Here is a 23,023-nt window from a genome sequence, read left to right as displayed (position 1 = left end):
TGGTTTAATAATTAGGAGTTGATACACAGATTAGTGACTGGCATTGCAGGACTCAGCTTCTGTAGGTCCATCTGGAGTGTGTTTGTGGCTTTCTAAATCTGGAGGCCAGCTTTGTTCTGAATAAAATGACGTACAGCCTCCAGTGGTGCCTGCCTGTTCACAGAGGTGACTAATAGTGCAATATGGTACCATGTCTGTCTGGACCTTGTCTGTCTAGAACAAGATAACTCTCTGTCTAGCTACTTGTTTTCAGAAAGGAACGGTGGATGTATGATCTGTCTTCTACATTGCCAGTGTGGTTTCTACAGGTATTTTCCATGGCATAAATAAATACCATTGTGATTTTTTGTGTGGTTTTTCCTTAAATTGAAACGGAATCTCAACAGAATCTGAAGTATAAAATCTGAAGTGGGAGCAAATTATATCAGTATCAAAATTATTACTAAATCAAAAATCTCAATGATGACAATACCTTCCATTAATCTTACAACTATTTCCCCGTATAGTAGCGTGTCGCACTACACAGTATTAGTGTAGAGTGCGTAACATGGTCTTGGAGGGGTGCTGGGTGGTCCAGGCGTGAGTCTGGCTTTGGTGTGTTCCAGTCCTCCCTCTTATTTCCTCAACCAGCCAGCCTAGTGAGTCTATCCTACTATATAAGTTCCCTCTCCCCAGCCAGATCCCATTTCTCAGTGTTTCTGTGTACCTGGAGGAGCTTCCTGGGATATCATCATGAAGATCCTGTTTGCAGCTCTCTTTTCTGTGTTTGTCCTGTCTAACTTTGACATGGCGGACTCCTCTTCTTATGATAAGATAGTCTACCACAGTAAAGTCAGGGCAAGAAAAGAGGGGTAAGTTAATTATTTTAAATTAGTATTGTTATTATTATTATTATTATTATTATCATTAGTAGTAGTAGTGGAATTGTTATTGTAATTATTGGTATTATTATTTGTATTATTATTATTGGTATTATTACTGTTATTATTATTGGTATTATTATTATTGGTATTATTACTGTTATTATTATTGGTATTATTACTGTTATTATTATTGGTATTATTATTATTGGTATTATTACTGTTATTATTATTGGTATTATTATTTGTATTATTATTATTGGTATTATTACTGTTATTATTATCTGATGGACTTGATCTGTATTTACTGATTTATGCTGATGCTACACAGTCTCTACAAATGTGTCATGCAAAAGTTGTTTTAAGTCCAAACTTTTGCTGAGTTGAAACACAACTCTTTTTCTGCTTTTATCATAATTTACGGAAACAAATTATATCTGAGACTTTCATTCTGAATATGATTATTTCATAATTTCTAAGTTAATCATGCTTTAAAGTTCACTTAACAACATTTAAGAGCTAATGTAAATAAAATGCTATGTCAGATACATTTTTATGAATGCAAAATTACCAAAAGTTAAATAACAAAAGTGAAATATACTGTGAATATGAAATAAGGATAAGAAATCAAACAGGCATACAGTATTTATTACATGGTATGCTGAGTGCGGAACACTTTAGATATTCCAAATGTGTTCATTTAACCATCTGTCTCCTCTGTTTCCCTGGCGACCGTTAGACCCAACGTGTGCGCTCTGCAGCAGGCCATGGGGACCAAGAAGAAGTATTTCAGCACGTGTCGTAATTGGTATCAAGGGGCCATCTGTGGAAAGAAAGCGTAAGTCAAGTTTAGTTTTTTGGGGGTTCCCCCAGGACACATTCTTTCCTTTGTGTTCAAATATGAATAATATGACACTGCCAGGTTAGGGTCCTCTGTATGGACCACAGAGGATGTGTCCCAAATTGCTCCGTATTACCAATATAGTGCACTACTTTTGGCCCATAGGGGGTCATAAGGCTCTGGTCAAAAGTAGTGCACTATACAAGGAATAGTGTGCCATTAAGGACACAGACATGGACCCAGGAATGATGAAGTCTCATGTGCCACACAGAAATGTCCAAATGGACACAGGGTGATCCCTAGTGCCATGGAAACTCCTATGGACCACACAACGTCAGAGCAGAGCTTAATAATAACAATAATAATAATCATCATTTGGTGGGTGCTTATATTTGTCCTTTTTCGCACATGTACAGGTGTGTATTAATACACATGTGAATTGGTAATGTTTTTTTTTTTATATCCCAACTCACCCTGAGACACCCTCAGAGAGTGGGTTCACAGCCAAGGGTAACATTCCCTCACTTGGAAGTCAGTGTAACAGATTTATGTGCCTTTCGTGAGGCACGGATTATACGGGGTATGTGATATGGTTCGGGGTATACGGGGTATGTGCTATGGTACGGATTATACGGGGTATGTGCTATGGTACGGAATATACGGGGTATGTGCTATGGTACGGATTATACGGGGTATGTGCTATGGTACGGATTATACGGGGTATGTGCTATGGTACGGATTATACGGGGTATGTGCTATGGTACGGATTATACGGGGTATGTGCTATGGTACGGATTATACGGGGTATGTGCTATGGTACGGATTATACGGGGTATGTGCTATGGTACGGATTATACGGGGTATGTGCTATGGTACGGATTATACGGGGTATGTGCTATGGTACGGTTTATACGGGGTATGTGCTATGGTACGGTTTATACGGGGTATGTGCTATGGTACGGATTATACGGGGTATGTGCTATGGTACGGATTATACGGGGTATGTGCTATGGTACGGATTATACGGGGTATGTGCTATGGTACGGTTTATACGGGGTATGTGCTATGGTACGGTTTATACGGGGTATGTGCTATGGTACGGATTATACGGGGTATGTGCTATGGTACGGATTATACGGGGTATGTGCTATGGTACGGTTTATACGGGGTATGTGCTATGGTACGGATTATACGGGGTATGTGCTATGGTACGGATTATACGGGGTATGTGCTATGGTACGGTTTATACGGGGTATGTGCTATGGTATGGTTTATACGGGGTATGTGCTATGGTACGGATTATACGGGGTATGTGCTATGGTACGGTTTATACGGGGTATGTGCTATGGTACGGATTATACGGGGTATGTGCTATGGTACGGTTTATACGGGGTATGTGCTATGGTACGGATTATACGGGGTATGTGCTATGGTACGGATTATACGGGGTATGTGCTATGGTACGGTTTATACGGGGTATGTGCTATGGTACGGATTATACGGGGTATGTGCTATGGTACGGTTTATACGGGGTATGTGCTATGGTACGGTTTATACGGGGTATGTGTTAAGGTACGGATTAAACAAGTATGTGTAGTACTCCCGGGTGGCTCAGTGGTCTAAGGCACTGGATGCTGAGTAGTGTTCTATCCTCCTGGATGCTGAGCAGTGTTCTATGCTCCTGGATGCTGAGTAGTGTTCTATGCTCCTGGATGCTGAGTAGTGTTCTATGCTCCTGGATGCTGAGTAGTGTTCTATGCTCCTGGATGCTGAGTAGTGTTCTATGCTCCTGGATGCTGAGTAGTGTTCTATGCTCCTGGATGCTGAGTAGTGTTCTATGCTCCTGGATTCTGAGCAGTGTTCTATGCTCCTGGATTCTGAGCAGTGTTCTATGCTCCTGGATTCTGAGCAGTGTTCTATGCTAGCTATCCTCCAGGATACTGAGTAGAGAGTCTGGGTTCGAGCCCAGGCTCTGTCGCAGCCAGCCGCGACCGGGAGGTCCATGGGGCTATGCACAATCGGCCTAGCATCGTCTGGGTTAGGGAGGGTATGGCCGGATATCCTTGTCTCATCCGCACTAGCGACTACTGTAGGGGGCCGGGCGTAGTGCGGGCCGGGCGCAGTGCGTGCTGACCAGGTCGCTAGGCCGGCTTCCATGTTGGATGCGTGCTGTGTTAAGAAGCAGTGCTGCTTGGATGGGTTGTGTTTCGGAGGACGCATGGCTCTCGACCTTTGTCTCTCCCGAGCCCGTACGGGAGTTGTAGTGATGAGACAAGAAAGTAACTACTAACAATTGGATACCACGAAATTGGGGAGAAAAAGGGGGTAAAAAAACAAAAAAACAAGTATGTGTAGATTTACGATCACCCTTTAGAACCAGTCAGGGAGTTCCCTATATAGTGCACTACTTTTGACCAGAGCCAAAAGTAGTCCCCTATACAGAGGATAGGGTGCCATTTGGGACGCAGGGGGAGTTTTAGGAAAGATAACAAAAGGTCTGTGTTATCTTTGACTAATTTTGCCACTAACATCAGAGGAATGTCTAATGTATAAAGATGGCCTGCCATCAAATGCCCTCTCATCATCTTCATCCATGTTGAGAAACAAAGAGACCTTTAATGGTACTATGACTGAACTTGAACTTGAGAGGGAGAGTAGTTGAGAAGGATAGGTTTAATTAACATAAACACGAACATCAGTAAAGAATAATCTAGGAGGATGACGGACCATCAAATACCATCTCTTCATCTAGTGTATGTTGGGAAACAAAGACTACTCTGAAGAGAGTTCAGAGGGTTTAGTAATGAACGTCAAAGGAACAAGATTTAAGATTATACCCAAGCAAGCCTTCAACTCCTACATCAATGCACAATCCCAAGCATTATAAAGGTCCTGGTTACTATGGTTATGATGGTATTATTGTATGGTGAGCGTGGTCGCCGTAGGGACGCCACAGTGGTGCACCGCTGGTTCCTGGCTCTGATAGGGCAGTAATGTGTCAGCCATATTTACTGGTTGGAGGTTGAAACAGTGGAAACTCTTTGAGCACAGACAGAAAGGACAGAGCCCACATAGGACAGAGAGGTTTCCACATAGTGCTGCTCACACGAAACAGACACAGTATAACCACATATTATAACAACCACATAGTATTTCAAGGATCACATTGGAAAAAAGTATATTCCAAAGTACTTTCATGTGAAATCTATTATTGTTAGTGTTCTATGCAACCTATTCTCCTGGATGTTGAGTCGTGTTCAATGCTAGCTATGCTCCTGGATACTGAGTAGTGTTCTATGATCCTGAATGCTGAGTAGTGTTCTTTCCTCCTGGATACTGAGTAGTGTTCTATGCTCCTGGATGCTGAGTAGTGTTCTATGCTAGCTATGCTCCTGAATGCTGAGTCGTGTTCTATGCTAGCTATGCTCCTGGATGCTGAGTAGTGTTCTATGATCCTGGATGCTGAGTAGCGTTCTATGCTAGCTATGCTCCTGGAAGCTGAGTCGTGTTCTATGCTAGCTATGCTCCTGGATGCTGAGTAGTGTTCTATGATCCTGGATGCTGAGTAGTGTTATATCCTCGAGGATGCTGAGTAGTGTTGTATGATCCTGGATGCTGAGTAGTGTTCGATCCTCCTGGATGCTGAGTAGTGTTCTATGCTCCTGGACACTGAGTAGTGTTCTATGCTCCTGGATGCTGAGTAGCGTTCTATGCTAGCTATCCTCCTGGATGCTGAGTAGTGTTCTATGATCCTGAATGCTGAGTAGTGTTCTATGCTCCTGGACGCTGAGTAGTGTTCTATGCTACTGGATGCTGAGTAGCGTTCTATGCTAGCTATGCTCCTGGATGCTGAGTAGTGTTCTATGCTAGCTATGCTCCTGGATGTTGAGTCGTGTTCTATGCTAGCTATGCTCCTGGATGCTGAGTAGTGTTCTATGATCCTGGATGCTGAGTAGCGTTCTATGCTAGCTATGCTCCTGGAAGCTGAGTCGTGTTCTATGCTAGCTATGCTCCTGGATGCTGAGTAGTGTTCTGTGATCCTGGATGCTGAGTAGTGTTATATCCTCCTGGATGCTGAGTAGTGTTCTATGATCCTGGCTGCTGAGTAGTGTTCTATCCTCCTGGATGCTGAGTAGTGTTCTATGCTCCTGGACGCTGAGTAGTGTTCTATGCTCCTGGATACTGAGTAGTGTTCTATCCTCCTGGATGCTGAGTAGTGTTCTATGTTAGCTATGCTCCTGGATACTGAGTAGTGTTCTATCCTCCTGGAAAATAAGTAGTGTCCTATCCTCCTGGATACTGAGTAGTGTTCTATGCTCCTGGATACTGAGTAGTGTTCTATGATCCTGGATGCTGAGTAGTGTTCTATGCTCCTGGATGCTGAGTAGTGTTCTATGCTCCTGGATGCTGAGTAGTGTTCTATGCTCCTGGATGCTGAGTAGTGTTCTATCCTCCTGGATACTGAGTAGTGTTCTATCCTAGCTATGCTCCTGGATACTGAGTAGTGTTCTATCCTCCTGGAAACTAAGTAGTGTTCTATCCTCCTGGATACTGAGTAGTGTTCTATGCTCCTGGATGCTGAGTAGTGTTCTATACTCCTGGATGCAGAGTAGTGTTCTATGCTCCTGGATACTGAGTAGTGTTCTATGCTCCTGGATACTGAGTAGTGTTCTATGATCCTGGATGCTGAGTAGTGTTCTATGCTCCTGGATGCAGAGTAGTGTTCTATGCTCCTGGATGCTGAGTAGTGTTCTATGTTGTTGGATACTGAGTAGTGTTCTATGCTAGCTATGCTCCTGGAAGCTGAGTAGTGTTCTATCCTCCTGGATGCTGAGTAGTGTTCTATGCTCCTGGATGCTGAGTAGTGTTCTATGATCCTGGATGCTGAGTAGTGTTCTATGATCCTGGATGCTGAGTAGTGTTCTATGCTCCTGGATGCTGAGTAGTGTTCTATGCTCCTGGGTACTGAGTAGTGTTCTATCCTCCTGGGTACTGAGTAGTGTTCTATACTCCTGGGTACTGAGTAGTGTTCTATACTCCTGGATGCTGAGTGGTGTTCGCTACAGCATACTTTCATCGTCGGTTTTATTGACTCTCACCTTAAACTGCCCTTAACAATTTCAATTTCAATTTCAAACAAGAGTCTTTGGAGAGGATCAGCTTGAGCAAAATGATGTGTAGTATCACTCATTTACAAAGTATAGTATTCCCTGACAAATAATAGTATTTGTGGAACCTGGGTCCAGCGACTGTCAAGCCAACACCTTAACTGTTACACCAACAGGTTCAAACCTCTTGGCTTAACGGTTAATGTGTTGGCTTGACATTCGCTGGATCAGGATTCGGGTCCCGGTCATGGCTACCTTGCGAATTCGCTACAACATTCTTCCATAGTTGGTTTCATTGACTGTCCCCTTACCTGCCCATAATTGACCCATTTTAAGCTACAACTTCCGAGTCTGTTGGAGAGGATTAGTTTGAGCAAAGTGAGGTGCGGAACAGTTCCTAGCATTTTCTACCTGCAGCAAGCCTAATGGATAGTGCTGGATAGAACCCCCCCCCCCCCTCACACACACACACACACACAAAAAAACAACCAAACAACTGGCCCTGCTCATAATGATAGGCACATCATTAGTAATGATCTGTTTATTTGGAACAGCACAGTGTTATCCATTGACCAGATGCCAGTACTACAGTAGTATTGGTTTGGCTAGCTGACATACAGAGATCTCCAGTCTAAAGTATAGCTGCTCACCAGACAGAGGGAAGTTTCCAACCCCTTGGCCAGACCAGAGGGAGTCTTGGTTCTCCTGTATGTGCGTGGGAGAGTGGAGATGGTTTTGCTGACTGTGCCTCATCAGGGCATGTGTGATCTCATGCCTGGCTCGTCCCCCCACTCTTCCTCTTCTCTGTGTTTCCAGGGGCTAAGTTCAAAAGAACTTATGGCAGTCAGCCATGAGCCATGAACTCTCCTCATCTGGCACCGTAGCCAATTCCCTCAAACTCAAATCTGGACCTCGAAGGCAGTTCCACTGCGTTTTTTCATAGTTTCCCTCTAACCAGAGACTGATTTAGACCTGGGACACCAGGTGGATGCAATTAATGATCAGGTAGAACAGAAAACCAGAAGGCTCCGGACCTCTTAGGGTAAGAGTTGAATACATCTGTCCTATATAGTGCAATACTTTTGACCAGAGCCCTATGGGTCCCTATGGGTCCTGGTCAAAGAGGTGCATTATATAGAAAATAGGGTGCCATTTGGGACATAGCCCCTCTCCTCGTACGGCAGGCCTTGATATGCTCTGTTTCCCTCTGCTGACTCTTACTGAGGGATGATAGCTCTGTTTCTCTCTGCTGACTCTTACTGAGGGATGATAGCTCTGTTTCCCTCTGCTGACTCTTACTGAGGGATGATAGCTCTGTGCGTGCGTACACGCTTGCGTGCATGTATGTCTGAGGGAGGAGCCGGGGATGACAGCCCAACACACTGTAGCCTCGTCGTCTGTCGCTCTGAAGGAAACAAGCCACTGTAAACCTCACTCCATCCTGCCCTCGACCCCCCTCTCTCTCCAGTCAAACTGTTGATTTAGACAAGGCTGTCTTGTCCTATTATGGACCCAGCTACAGTGCCTTGCGAAAGTATTCGGCCCCCTTGAACTTTGCGACCTTTTGCCACATTTCAGGCTTCAAACATAAAGATATAAAACTGTATTTTTTTGTGAAGAATCAACAACAAGTGGGACACAATCATGAAGTGGAACGACATTTATTGGATATTTCAAACTTTTTTAACAAATCAAAAACTGAAAAATTGGGCGTGCAAAATTATTCAGCCCCCTTAAGTTAATACTTTGTAGCGCCACCTTTTGCTGCGATTACAGCTGTAAGTCGCTTGGGGTATGTCTCTATCAGTTTTGCACATCGAGAGACTGAATTTTTTTCCCATTCCTCCTTGCAAAACAGCTCGAGCTCAGTGAGGATGGATGGAGAGCATTTGTGAACAGCAGTTTTCAGTTCTTTCCACAGATTCTCGATTGGATTCAGGTCTGGACTTTGACTTGGCCATTCTAACACCTGGATATGTTTAGTTTTGAACCATTCCGTTGTAGATTTTGCTTTATGTTTTGGATCATTGTCTTGTTGGAAGACAAATCTCCATCCCAGTCTCAGGTCTTTTGCAGACTCCATCAGGTTTTCTTCCAGAATGGTCCTGTATTTGGCTCCATACATCTTCCCATCAATTTTAACCATCTTCCCTGTCCCTGCTGAAGAAAAGCAGGCCCAAACCATGATGCTGCCACCACCATGTTTGACAGTGGGGATGGTGTGTTCAGCTGTGTTGCTTTTACGCCAAACATAACGTTTTGCATTGTTGCCAAAAAGTTCAATTTTGGTTTCATCTGACCAGAGCACCTTCTTCCACATGTTTGGTGTGTCTCCCAGGTGGCTTGTGGCAAACTTTAAACAACACTTTTTATGGATATCTTTAAGAAATGGCTTTCTTCTTGTCACTCTTCCATAAAGGCCAGATTTGTGCAATATACGACTGATTGTTGTCCTATGGACAGAGTCTCCCACCTCTAGCTGTAGATCTCTGCAGTTCATCCAGAGTGATCATGGGCCTCTTGGCTGCATCTCTGATCAGTCTTCTCCTTGTATGAGCTGAAAGTTTAGAGGGACGGCCAGGTCTTGGTAGATTTGCAGTGGTCTGATACTCCTTCCATTTCAATATTATCGCTTGCACAGTGCTCCTTGGGATGTTTAAAGCTTGGGAAATATTTTTGTTTCCAAATCCGGCTTTAAACTTCTTCACAACAGTATCTCGGACCTGCCTGGTGTGTTCCTTGTTCTTCATGATGCTCTCTGCGCTTTTAACGGACCTCTGAGACTATCACAGTGCAGGTGCATTTATACGGAGACTTGATTACACACAGGTGGATTGTATTTATCATCATTAGTCATTTAGGTCAACATTGGATCATTCAGAGATCCTCACTGAACTTCTGGAGAGAGTTTGCTGCACTGAAAGTAAAGGGGCTGAATAATTTTGCACGCCCAATCTTTCAGTTTTTGATTTGTTAAAAAAGTTTGAAATATCCAATAAATGTCGTTCCACTTCATGATTGTGTCCCACTTGTTGTTGATTCTTCACAAAAAAATACAGTTTTATATCTTTATGTTTGAAGCCTGAAATGTGGCAAAAGGTCGCAAGGTTCAAGGGGGCCGAATACTTTCGCAAGGCACTGTACCACTGGAACACTGGAGATCATGTGGAAATGTTTTTCTGGTTTGCAGGGGGACCGCTGATGAAGAAGCACAGTTGGACTTAAGTTCCAAGCCACCAAAGACTGAGCAACAAGCAACCATTATTCAAAAACCATTACTCTGGAAAAAAAGAAACTAAACCCCCAACTACCATCATCCAGACATGAGTTAGTGAGTTATCTAGGATCAGCATCATGCAGGGTCAGCTCACTGGGCACAGATATAAATTCCACATCTAATTTTGTTAAAATATCTTGGGAACAACATTGATTCAACCAGTGTGTGCCCAGCTGGAGTGTTCATACAGCATAATGCTTTCTACAGAGATCTGTAACCCACAATTGATATTTCAGTTTCACAACCATGTAAGGTCTGGTCCACTTCAAACTGGACACCCATCTCGTACTATAGCCTACTTCATGTATCATTGTATTTGTATATTTAGCATTTGCTGCATTTCTACTGTTTAGAATTTCTGCAGCTGAAGACAGTGGAATAGCATGCTGTCCAGTGGTGTACTTGTAAATCACGCTGCCTCACGTCTGCCACTGGCTCAGAAAAGGCTTACTTACATTTGACATTTTAGTCAGTTCTTCTTCTTAATCAGTGGAATACACCCTGTGGCATTTACTGGCATATCATAAAGCAATGTCTGTGAGTTCTCCTCTCTCAACAGTACCTCTGGCTCTGCACAAATTGAAGCATACTTGTTCTGCTTTAACGAGTCGTGTCATGGTTCATGAGGTGTGAGATTATGAAATGGACTAGCTAGGTGGTTCTAGAGTACGTCCCAAATGGCACCCTTTCCCCTTTATAAAAAGTAGTGCGCAATATATAGAGTAGGGTGCCATTTAGGACCCAGATAGTGTCCTTCTGTGTTTTTTGTCTATTAAAACAAGGAAGGACTCTGCTTATAGTAAATTCATTTAACTTTGATGCCAACTTGGTGCCCATGTGGTACTGTTTACAGTTTGAATACCTTTATAGGAGCTGATTACCACTAAAGAGAGAGATGGAGAGTAGTTACGGGGCCTCTGGGGTTTCTCAGAGTGGATAAATCAGACTTTCACTGTACTGTAACTCTCACTCACAGTCAAAGTGTGCACAAACACACACACACACACACACACACACACACAGATACACTCGCTCTCACGCACACACACCCATGAACACACACGCTCAGACATGCTGATCTACAGGTTAAGGCCCTTTATATAGTTAACAGCTGCAGGTTGGATTTCCGCCTCTTTATAACTTAATAATTCTTCGTAGTAATTTATAGCTACTGTGTCCTGTCCTGTTCCCATTCAATTAGAGTAACAGAACTTCAATTCAAATCAAATCAAACTGTATTTGTCACACAAATACAAATGCGCCGAATACAAGTGTAGACTTTACTGTGAAATGCTTTACTTACAAGCCCTTAACCAACAGTGCAGTTCAAGAAGAAGATAATATTTACCAAGTAGGCTAAAATAAAAAGTATTAATAAAAAGTAACACAATAACAATAATGAGGCTATATACAGGGGGCATCGGTACAGAGTCAGTGTGCGGGGGTACAGGCTAGTTGAGGTAATCTGTACATGTAGGTGGGGGCGAAGTGACTATGCATAGATAACAAACAATCTGTGAGTAGCAGCAGTGTACAAAAGAGAGGGGGGTCAATGTAAATTGTCCGGTGGCGATTTTATGAATTGTTCAGCAGTCTTATGGCTTGGGGGTAAAAGCTGTTGAGGAGCCTCTTAGTCCTAGACTTGGCGCTCCTGTACCGCTTGCCATGCAGTTGCAGAGGAAACAGTCTATAACTTGGGTGACTGGAGTCTCTGAGGATTTTATGGGCTTTCCTCTGACACCACCGATTATATAGGTCCTGGAAAGCAGGAAGCTTGGCCCCAGTGATGTACTAGGCCGTTCGCACTACCCTCTGTAGTGCCTTATGGTCAAACGCCGAGCAGTTGCCTTACCAGGCAATGATGCAATCGGTCAGGATGCTCTTGGTGGTGCAGCTGAAGAACCTTTTGAGGATCTGGGGACCCATGCCAAATCTTTTCAGTCTCCTGAGGGGGAAAGGTTTTGTCGTGCCCTCTTCATGACTGTCCTGGTGTGTTTGGACCATGATAGTTTGTTGGTGATGTGGACACCAAGGAACTTGAAACTCACATCAACTTCACATGTTGATACAAGTCTCAAAACATCTAACAGCTGCCTGGGTGAACGAGATTACAAAACATCAGAATTTGAGACAGTCCATGTGCAGAGGTGTCATATGAATACATGGGATATGTCCCATTTGGCACCCTATTCCCTTTATAGTGCGCTACTTTTGTCCAGGGCCAATAGGGCTCAGGTCAAAAGTTATGCGCTATGAAAGGAATAGGGTGCCTTTTGTAATCTTGTCCACCCAGACAGCTGTTAGATGTTTTGAGACTTGTATCAACATGTGAAGTGAAGTTCTGTTATTCTAATTGAATGGGAACAGGACAGGACACCGTTACTACAAATAGTTATTAAGATATAAAGAGGTGGAAATCCAACCTGCAGCTGTTAGCTATCGTCTGAAAGCATCAGTCTTCAATACAGTTCATGTGTACTGCAGAGGTGTCATACAGATAGATGATGATATCAAACAGTTTCTCAGCTAACAATTCTAGGGAGCGAAAAGGGATTTGTAATGTTCCCATAATGTTTGTGTCCAATGTTCCGTTAGTTAGAGGAACATTCTATCTATGTTAGCAAAAACCTCATTTTTTTGCACGGTTTGGTGTTAGAGTTAGGAGAACATTCCCTTAATGTCAAAAAGAAAATATCAATAACGTGGTTACTATGTTATCAGAATGTACAATAATAATGTTCTAGACACGAGTCATGGGACGCTGCAAGAACATTAATGTGTCTAGTTTTCTGTGGGTTAGGAGAATATTCCATCAACTCCCCCCCCCCCCCAAAAGTTCCTCCAAACATACCATGTTCTATTTGACAAGAACCCTTTTCCTACAATTTCCGTGGCCCAGCGGAAAACAAATTAACATCATTAAAAAATCCTCATCAAAATACGCCTGTTTAAGCTACACTCTTAGAAAAAAAAGTGCTATCTAGAACCCAAAGGGGTTATTTGGCTGTCCCCATAGGAGAACCCTTTCCACAGAGGGCTCTACATGTAACCTAAAAGGGTTCTACCTGGAACCAAAAAGGGATCTTCAAAGGGTTCTCCTATGGGGACAGCCAAATAACCCTTTTGAAACCTTTTTTTTAAGAAGGTAGAGACATCAGTTTTTTTTGCATGGGCTGCATCTCAATCCACTGATATCTCTCTGGCAGAGTTAAAGCAATGTTTGTCAAACCATAAGACAATTCCGAAAGTAAGTCTTCTCGCGAAAAGATCTAAAGCGTCTGAATGTTTTGGCCTACCCCTCTGTGGTAGAAGAGACTCACCACGCTGCTCTCTGTTTTGCTCTTCGACCCCCACAAGCATCAAGGAACTTGTCTGAACTCGATACAGCCTCTTCTGACAGCTTGGGCTACAAACTAATATATGTCTCTCACAGACACACTACTGCACATATCGGATGTTTTGCTCTAGGATGCCCACAAGCCTCACAAGACTCATCTGAAGGTCCCCAGTACCAGTTTAAAAAATGAATGGAAATACACTGAACAAAAATATAACGCAACATGTGAAGTGTTGGTCCCATGTTTCATGAGCTGAAATAAAAGATCCCAGAAATGTCCCATATGCATAAAAATCTTATTTCTCTCAAATGTTGTGCACACATTTGTTTACATCACTGTTCATGAGCATTTCTCCTTTGCCAAGGTAATCCATCCACCTGACAGGTGTGCCATATCAAGGAGCTGATGAAACAGCACGATTATTACACAGGTGCACCTTGTGCTGGGGACAATAAAAGGCCACTCTAAAACATGCAGTTTTGTCACACAAAACAATGCCACAAATGTCTCAAGTTTTGAGGGAGTGTGCAATTGGCATGCCGACTGCAGGAATGTCCACCAGAGCTGTTGCCAGAGAATGTAATGTTCATTTCTCTACCATAAGCTGCCTCCAACTGTGTTTTAGAGAATTCGGGCAGTACGTCCAACCGGCTTCAGAACCGCAGACCATATGTATGGCAACGTGAGGGCGAGCGGTTTGCTGATGTTAACGTTGTCATGCCATTCATCTACCGACATCACCTCATGTATTAGCACGAATAATACATGGCCCTATGTCGCAAGGATCTGTACACAATTCCTGGTAGTTGAAAATGTTCCAGTTCTTCCATGGCCTGCATACTCACCAGACATGTTACCCATTGAGCTTGTTTGGGATGCTCTGATCTACGCCCCTACCTTTTGTTTTTACTGTATCTGTGACCAACAGATGCATATCTATATTCCCAGTCATGTGTAATCAGTCCAGAGATCAGGGCCTAATGAATTTATTTAAATTGACTGATTTCTTTATATGAACTGTAACAGTAAAACCTTTGAAATTGTTTTATTTTGCATTTATATTTGTGTCCAGTATATTTATGGAGATAGTTCAGTGTCTAAAATAAGGGTTTGAATACATGTCAAAAAATTTATATATAGTTTCCTGATCTTTCTTGTACTGTATCTCTCAGATATAGGACAAACATTTCAGAACAAACTCTCTCATTGGGACCCCAAAGGGTGCACATTTAGGTTTTTGTCCTAGCACTATACAGCTGATTCAAATAATCAACTAATCATCAGGCTTTGATCGTTTGAATCAGCTGTATACTGTTAGGGCAAAAACCAAAACGTGTTCCCTTTGGGATTCTGAGGACCGGGTTTGGGGAACGCTGCTCTAGAGGGTTGATGACTTAAAGTTGTGGGAATGTTTGTTGTTAGCTGGGTTGTAATGTCATGGAGTTTAATTAAAGAGCCTCTGAAAACCTAATTAGGCCTGTTCTGTGTTTGTGTCTCTGTGATTACGATGGCTTTTAAAAGCTGTTTAATTTAGATGAAAGATTACAGTGCCATTTCCTCCCATCATTTCCCCCCCAAGTCATTTCTAATGAGCTAGTCTGTTACAGTTTCCACACAGCCCATTCCATAGTTTGTGGTTAAATTTCATAACCAAGGTTTCCAACTGCTTATGGATTTGATCGCAACGCGCTACTTCAAGACCCAAAACATAATGTCTTAGAGCTTAACCAAGGCTGATTCATGGACTAGAAGGCGAGACTAATAGTTTAGTTGCAAAGGGGCAGGGTCCTTGGTAAATGGTACCCTATTCCCTACAAAGTGCATTATATATGGAATAGGGTGCCATTCTGGAGGCAGACATTGTTTATGCATGCATACAATGTGGTAGCGTTACCCTGGAGGCGTGCTGGCCTGGGCCCTGGGACCACATGGCCTTATGGGTAATAAAACAGATAATGAGGACCATGTGGAAACATCTGAACACACACACACATACACACACACAGGAGCATGAAACAGCCTTTCTATAAAGACATTAGTGATGATTCAGCTGAAATATACTAAGATGAACTCCAGGATAAATATACGATATGCTCTGTTGTACTGAAAGACCTTCTAGAACACTGTAATTACATGGGATGTGGGGATCACTGTTTATGTACCCCGACTCTGAATATTCAAACAGAGGATAGGGTATGTCTCTGTATCTAGCTTGTGACCTGTCTGTCTGTCTGTGTCTGTGTGTCGTCTCTGTCTCTAAAGCGTGATCTGTGTGGGATGTCTCCATCTCTCCCTCCTTTCTGTCTCTAACGTGTGTGTCCCTGTGTTGTCTGTAGGACGGTGCTGTTTGAGTTTATGCGTGATCTATCTGTGGTACATTGTCTATGTCTCTGAACTTGGTCTATCAGTGTCTCTCTATCTGTAGGACGGTGCTGGTGCTGTACGAGTGATCTGTTTATGCGTGATCTGTCTGTGGTACATTGTCTATGTCTCTGAACTTAGTCGATCTGTATCTCTCTGTGTATAGGACGGTGCTGTATGAGTGCTGTCCAGGGTACATGAAGCTGGACGGAATGAAAGGATGTCCTGCAGGTATGTAGCTACAGTCGGTTACAGTATATGTAATGTTATAGGGTACAAGATACGCAGTGTATTTTTGTAGTGCACTTAATGTTATAGTGTACTTCAAAGGTTAAACAAGAGGTTCAACGAAGACATACCAAGGGGTATTACGTTTTCTCATTAAATTCACGAGTCACAATGCCACACCAACATAAAGATTCCGCTGGCACATCGTCCTACCCCTGCATGTTTCCTTTTAGCTTCATCCGTCTGTTTTTGGGGTTCTTTAGGGTTGTTAGAGTTGTTTCAATGAGACTTGTGTGCACCCCAAATGCCCCCCTATTCCCTATGTACTGCACTACTTTAGGGCTCTGGTCAAAAGTAGTGCATTGTATAGGTTATAGGATACCATTTGGGATTACCCCCGGTATGTAGGGAGATGCAATCATCATGGTACCTTCTATTCCCTGTTCCACAGTGGCCCCTATAGACAATGTGTATGGTACCTTGGGCCTGGTCAAGGCCATCTCCACCCAGGAATACTCTCACATCTCCAAGCTGCGGGAGGAGATAGAGGGATCTGGGTCATACACCTTCTTCGCTCCCAGCAACGATGCTTGGGACTTGTTAGAAGAGGTAAGTCAGGATAGGTGTCATCTCTTACAGCTGGAAAATTCAGACAATAGTTTTAAGTCAGACAATAGTTTTAGGTTTTTTAAGTGCCAAAACCATTCTGTGCTCGTGATGTGACCAGAATGTGTGGTTGATTGACCTGAACCCTACAGTAGGTTGCTGTAAATCTTTGTCATTACTTTATGTTTAGCATTTATGTTATCTTAAGCCTTTCTATTCTGCATTTCTTTAACAGGAAGTGCGTAGCGCGTTGGTGAGCAACGTGAACATTGAGCTGTACAATGCTCTGCACTACCACATGGCTAACAAACGCCTGCTGACCAAAGACCTGAAGAACGGCCTGGTGGTCGACTCCATGTACAACGACCTGGGACTCTACATCAACCACTACTCCAACGGGGTGAGCATCCCACTAGACCTACACCACATCATCTCCTGCATCCCAAATGGCACCCTACTCCATTTTTAGTGCACTATTTTGACCAGCGCCCATTGAATTAATTGGAAATCCGATTGTTTCCACGCCATGAGATAGGAAAGTTGCCATCATGGAAAGCTAAGGCTTTATTGTGTGCAGGTAGTTAGTTGTTGAAGGCTGTGTTGAGTGCACATTGGAGAGTTAAGGACAGTATGCTGTTGTGTGTTGTGTGCAGATACTGACTGTGCTGTGCATGTCCTATGTGGTGTGTTGTTATGTATGAAGATCGTGACGGTGAACTGTGCCAGGATTATCCATGGCAACCAGGTTGCCACCAACGGGGTGGTGCACATCATCGACCGTGTCATCACTGCCGTGGGCAACACCATCCAGGATGTCATCGAGGTTGACGATGACCTCACCACTCTCAGTGTAAGTCTTCTCTTTTGCCCTTTCCTACCTTTCCTTTCTACTTTTCCTTTCCTACCTTTCCTTTCTACTTTTCCTTTCCTACCTTTCCTTTCTTACCTTTTTCATCTATATCTGTTCTCCTCTTTTCTCCTTTTCTCTTCTCCTCTTGTCTTTTTCATTCTATTTTATTCAATTTATCGATTCATACAGTATTAATGGAGCATATGTTGGAGGATATGATGTGTTTTCTCACTGCAGGAAGTGGCTCTGGCCTCAGGCCTGCTGGACAAGCTGGGACAACCCGGCCAGTACACCCTGTTCGCCCCCACCAACGATGCCTTCGCGAAGCTGGACTCAGACGTGCTTCAACGACTGATGGGTGACAAGGGTGTCCTCCAAGGTAAGCCAAACCGCTGAGCCAGGCTTCAGAGCTCCCATCACCTCTCTGGAATGCCTTCTAGAAATACAGAGAGCAGCTCACAGGAGAGTACTTTAAATCAGAGGGGAGACATAGAGACTTTATATAGATCTCCACCCTCAGGCCATATCCGTGTTTAATGAGATGAAGGTGCAGGAAAAGTAACTCAATGGTTCCCGCTCGCCATGTTTGCAGGGCTGAGTAACCGCAGAGGTTTTCCATGTAAGCGCTTTTTCATACTTAAAAAAATGGAGCCAACTAGTTACAGTCTGTGCTGTGGATTTGTAATCCTCAGGCAGTTGGCAAACTGAGCGTTCACCACAGTTGTGAGAGTGAGTAATGAAAAAGAAAAGAGCTCTTGTTTCAGATGTTGGATCACATATGGCCTACGAAATAATGGCTTTTGAGACATACACTTTCATATGGTGAAGCTTTTTGATAATTTGACAAGTTTACAATCTAAACATTTACCGTCACACTATAATTTATGTCTGGTTGGCACTCCCATTATAAAACACTCTAACTTGTTCAAAACTATTTCCAAAAAGGTGTCGTTCTTATGGTGCTAAACACCACAGGGCAGGAAGCAGAAAGCAGCTGGCTCTGCCTGTGTCCGAAATCGCAACCTATTCCCTACATACCCTACCTCATACGGCTCTGGTCAAAAGTAGTGCACTATTTAGAGAATAGGGTGTAATTTTGGGACACATCCCAGTCAAAGGGTTGGGACTGGAAAGGTTCAGAAGGTTCAGAGCATTAGGATGGTTGGCAGTGGGGTGATGATCCCTAACGTCCCTGAGCTGTGAGATCCCTGAGCTGTGAGATCCCTGAGCTGGGAGATCCCTGAGCTGTGAGATCCCTGAGCTGTGAGATCCCGTCACTTCACACACAGTAGTAAAACTTTCTCCCTGCACTCACTAGTCTCCCAACACCAGGACCCAAGGGATCTAAGGGATCTCCAGGTCTCCCGAGTTTCATAGTCTGCGTCCCATATGGCACTTGATTCCCTACTTAGTGCACTACTTTTGACCAGGGCCCATAAGGATCTGGTCAAAAGTTGAGCACCTAAAGGCCCAGTGCAGTCCAAAACAATATTTCCTGTGTTTTATATACACTCAGTGGCCAGTTTATTACCTAAACCCATCTAGTACCGGGTCTAAAAAGTTGTTCAATTCGTATCAAGGGACATAACGTGTGCCAGGAAAACATTCCCCACACCATTACACTACCGCCACCAGCCTGCCTGTATCATTGACATCAGGCAGGATGGGGTCATGGACTCATGCTGCTTGTGCCAAATCCTGACTTTGCCATCAGCATGAGGCAACAAGAACCGGGATTCACCGGACCGGGCAATGCTTTTCCACTCCTCAATTATCCAGTGTTGATGATCGCGTGTCCACTGGAGCCACTTCTTCTTATTTTAAGCTGATAGAAGTGGAACCTGGTCTGCAATAGCCAATCGGTGACAAGGACCGCCGAGTTGTGCGTTCCGAGGTACCGTTCTGCACATCACTGCGCCGTTATTTGCTCGTTTGTTTGTCGCACCATTGTCTCCAAACCCTAGGCCGTTTCTGAGATACTGGAACCGGCACACCTGGCACCGAAAATCATACCACGTTCAAAGTCGCTTAGGTCACTTGTTTTGCCCATTCTAACGTTCAATCGAACAGTAACTGAATGCCTTGATGCCTGTCTGCTTGCTTAATATAGCAAGCCACGGCCACATGACTCACTGTCTGTAGGAACAAACTATTTCCGTGAATGGGGTGGTGCACCTAATAAACTGTCCAACGAGTGTATGTTTCCATATACAGTATTTTGTTAGCTAACGTTAGCTAAACGGTTAGCATCTCTATTTAGCACAACATACAGTAGCTACTCCACCGAATCTCGACAGCTAACAGGCAGCTGCTTCGTTCAAAAAATGAATCCATTGTGGTTTCTTTATGTTGCTATCTACACTAGTCATTTAGTTGTGGCCATCTGGTTAGTGTCAACAAGGGCTTATTACAAATTCTAGCTAGCAACAACATTAGCGCGGTTCTTACTATTGGCCATATCGTAAAAATGTATGAAAACAAACATTTGCTTTTTGGTCTTTATTTAAGTTTAGGGTTAGGCATAAGGTTAGCAGTGTGGTTAAGATTAGGTTTAAAATCACATTTTACGAAGAAAAATTGTGGAAATAGGCGGGGTTTATGACTTTGTGGCTGTGGGAACTAGTGATGACATAATCCCATGCATAGGCACCTCTACTACCATTCATTTGTATTGGTTACATTCAGAAGAACCCAGTAACACTTGTGAAGGATGTAGAGTAAAACGAGTGTCTCCCCTTTCCACAGTGAGGTCAAACTAGGTTGTAGCCCAAAAGGTTGGGACGCTACAGACAGAAGTTGGCAGATCAGTGTTACCGACTTCAGACGTGTCCAGCAGGATGTATTCATGAGAAGACCGATTTTCGGGATGTCTCATGAGTAGCTCTGACAAACACCACTGTAGCTCGGCCACCTTTCACCTCAGATGTGGAAGGCCGACAAATGTGATGCAGTAGATTGAGATGGAGCCAATGCAAAATATCTCTAGCTTAAACTGACAGGTTTTGATGGTGATTTTTTATATTATTTAGGATTAAAATGACGCCTGGCTAGTACAGTATATGAAGTCAAACACACTTTTCCCGGGATGCTGGTCCAGTCTAGTCCGTAATGTAGTAACCCAACCAAATGAAAATGCTGTTAATCAATAAGGATATACTGTATGTAGGAGTATCGGAGTGTGTGGGACCGATTTACACTTTTCTCCTCTCCTCTCTCCTCTCTCCTCTCTCCTCTCTCCTCTCTCCTCTCCCTCCAGCTCTGCTGAACTTCCACATGCTGAACTCTGTCCAGTGTTCAGAGGGCATCATGTCCGGCCAGACCTTTGAGACCCTGGAAGGCCACAACATCGAGATTGGCTGTGACGGGGACAGCCTGACGGTCAACGGCATCAAAATGGTGTTGAAGAAAGACATTGTCACCGCCAACGGAGTCATCCACCTCATCGACGAGGTCCTCATGCCTGACTCAGGTTAGCTCCCCCATCTTGACCCACCTAATAATTATACATGTCATTTGTATAGTGCTTTCATTTCAGAGCTGTGCTCCTAACACACAGTTTTTTGCATTTGCATTTGTTTGTTGGAATGTAAATGGCATGAACTGTTTTCCCGAAATACACACCACCTTTATTTAAATCTCCCTTTGCTGTTACACTATTATACAAGTCAGCCATACACATAGGCAAATAGATGGAAACAATGACACAATGACGGCAAGACTAAAATAAAATCTGAAAACTGAATAAGTGTAGATGTGTTGATCTTTCAGTGGTAGAGAAGCTTTTAATGGTGTTGTCTGTGTCCTCTAAGCCAAGCAGGTGATGGAGCTGCTCACCCCTTCCCAGTCCACCTTCAGTGACATGGTGTCAGAGCTAGGTCTTTCTGCAGCCATGGCAGCTGAGGCAGAATACACACTACTGGCTCCTCTCAATTCTGTCTTCACTGGTGAGTACACATCTTGGCCTCGCTCAATTCTGTCTACACTGGTGAGTACACATCATGGCCTCGCTCAATTCTGTCTTCACTGGTGAGTACACATCATGGACCCGCTCAATTATGTCTGTAACACATCCCTCGTTCCCCTTAAATACTCTTGAACGTCCTGAACTCTTTCCTTTCTTGGTCCTCTTCCTCTCTCTAGCTCCTCTCTCTGTCCCCCTCTTCCTCTCTCTAGCTCCTCTCTCTGTCCCCCTCTTCCTCCCTCTAGCTCCTCTCTCTGTCCCCCTCTTCCTCTCTCTAGCTCCTCTCTCTGTCCCCCTTTTCCTCTCTCTAGCCCCTCTCTCGGTCCCCCTCTTCCTCTCTCTAGCTCCTCTCTCTGTCCCCCTCTTCCTCTCTCTTGCTCCTCTCTCTGTCCCCCTCTTCCTCTCTCTAGCTCCTCTCTCTGTCCCCCTCTTCCTCTCTCTAGCTCCTCTCTCTGTCCCCCTCTTCCTATCTCTAGCTCCTCTCTCTCTCCCCCTCTTCCTCTCTCTAGCTCCTCTCTCGGTCCCCCTCCTCCTCTCCATAGCTCCACTGTCACTACTTTATCACTCCTCTCCTTCTTTCTCTCCTCTCAACAGGTGGGTAATGCACACTGAGCTCCAAACTGTGACATTAGTCATGCTGTCATGCGGACTCACTAGTGAGCAGTATACTATACATACTGCATACTGGTCTCCTGGCTGCTGGAATGATTAATAGCTGGAGCTTTATGCCGCGCAAACCCTAAGAATACATAATTACCCCTGCGCACACACATACACAGCATAGGAACATTCTAGACCTCACAAGGCGTGGGGAGAGATATATCCTACCTGAATCCAACATTTGTAACGCATGTGTGATAAACTGAACCAAGGTATATTAATCAGTTGTATGATACACTAGCCTGCTGCATGCTGTAGGAAAGGAAAGAGTCCCAGGCTGGAATAGCTGAGTTACGGCTTATAAATTCCTCCACTAAATTGTTCTCTAATTTAGACTCTACATGATTGGCCCATTGTCGACGTACCGTACTGTACAGACCAGAACAGCTCTATTTCTCAGACAGCACTTGTTAAAACGTCCTCTGTTATTAGAGCCATAGTTTCCTCTCTGGAGGAGGTAGCTCTTCTCCCAGCGGGATATCAGTATATTACGTACGGGTAATGCAGACTGGAACAGTCACTGTCTGTGTCCCAAATGGCACCCTATTCCGTATATACAGTAGTGCATTACCTTTGACCAGAGCCCTATGGGAATAAGGGAATAAGGTGCAATTTGTGACGCAGACACTGTTCCAATGTGGCTGATCAATCTGTCTGTGGGGAAGCTACAGAACCCGGGAGATTTCCTGGAAAATAAGGTTGACGTTTTACAATTGACTAGACCAGCAGACTGCATTATTAACCTATATTATGACTCATAATGACGATAATAATCACAATGGAACTTTTTTTATGGTCTTCGTCCTAGGAAAACCTTTGATCTACATTCTTGCGAAATTTGGGCTAGCTCCTAGAAAACGTATTGTTTACAAACAGATGTATTGTAATCTTTTGATCTGTACACGTCTGAGTTTTGCCCAATACCGCAAGATC

The 23,023-nt window shown here is 43.8% G+C and overlaps 1 protein-coding gene across 1 annotated transcript in view; it reads left to right on the top strand.

Moving 5' to 3' along the window:
• Positions 1-251: 251 nt before the first annotated feature.
• Positions 252-23,023, top strand: part of LOC110503830 (periostin) — a 35,303-nt gene continuing 12,531 nt past the window's right edge. The window contains exons 1-9 of the mRNA XM_090218441.1: positions 252-851; positions 1,600-1,698; positions 15,952-16,016; positions 16,465-16,622; positions 16,855-17,019; positions 17,323-17,469; positions 17,707-17,848; positions 20,726-20,938; positions 21,279-21,413. Coding sequence (XP_090074567.1) covers positions 733-851; positions 1,600-1,698; positions 15,952-16,016; positions 16,465-16,622; positions 16,855-17,019; positions 17,323-17,469; positions 17,707-17,848; positions 20,726-20,938; positions 21,279-21,413 — 1,243 coding nt within the window. The 5' untranslated portion in view covers positions 252-732. The remainder of the gene's footprint in view (positions 852-1,599; positions 1,699-15,951; positions 16,017-16,464; positions 16,623-16,854; positions 17,020-17,322; positions 17,470-17,706; positions 17,849-20,725; positions 20,939-21,278; positions 21,414-23,023) is intronic.

This window comes from Oncorhynchus mykiss, chromosome 24 (assembly GCF_057628025.1).
Source record: "Oncorhynchus mykiss isolate SJ-2025 chromosome 24, ASM5762802v1, whole genome shotgun sequence".
In the NCBI taxonomy this organism is placed as follows: Eukaryota; Metazoa; Chordata; class Actinopteri; order Salmoniformes; family Salmonidae; genus Oncorhynchus; species Oncorhynchus mykiss.
This window is presented reverse-complemented; position numbering and strand designations above follow the sequence as displayed.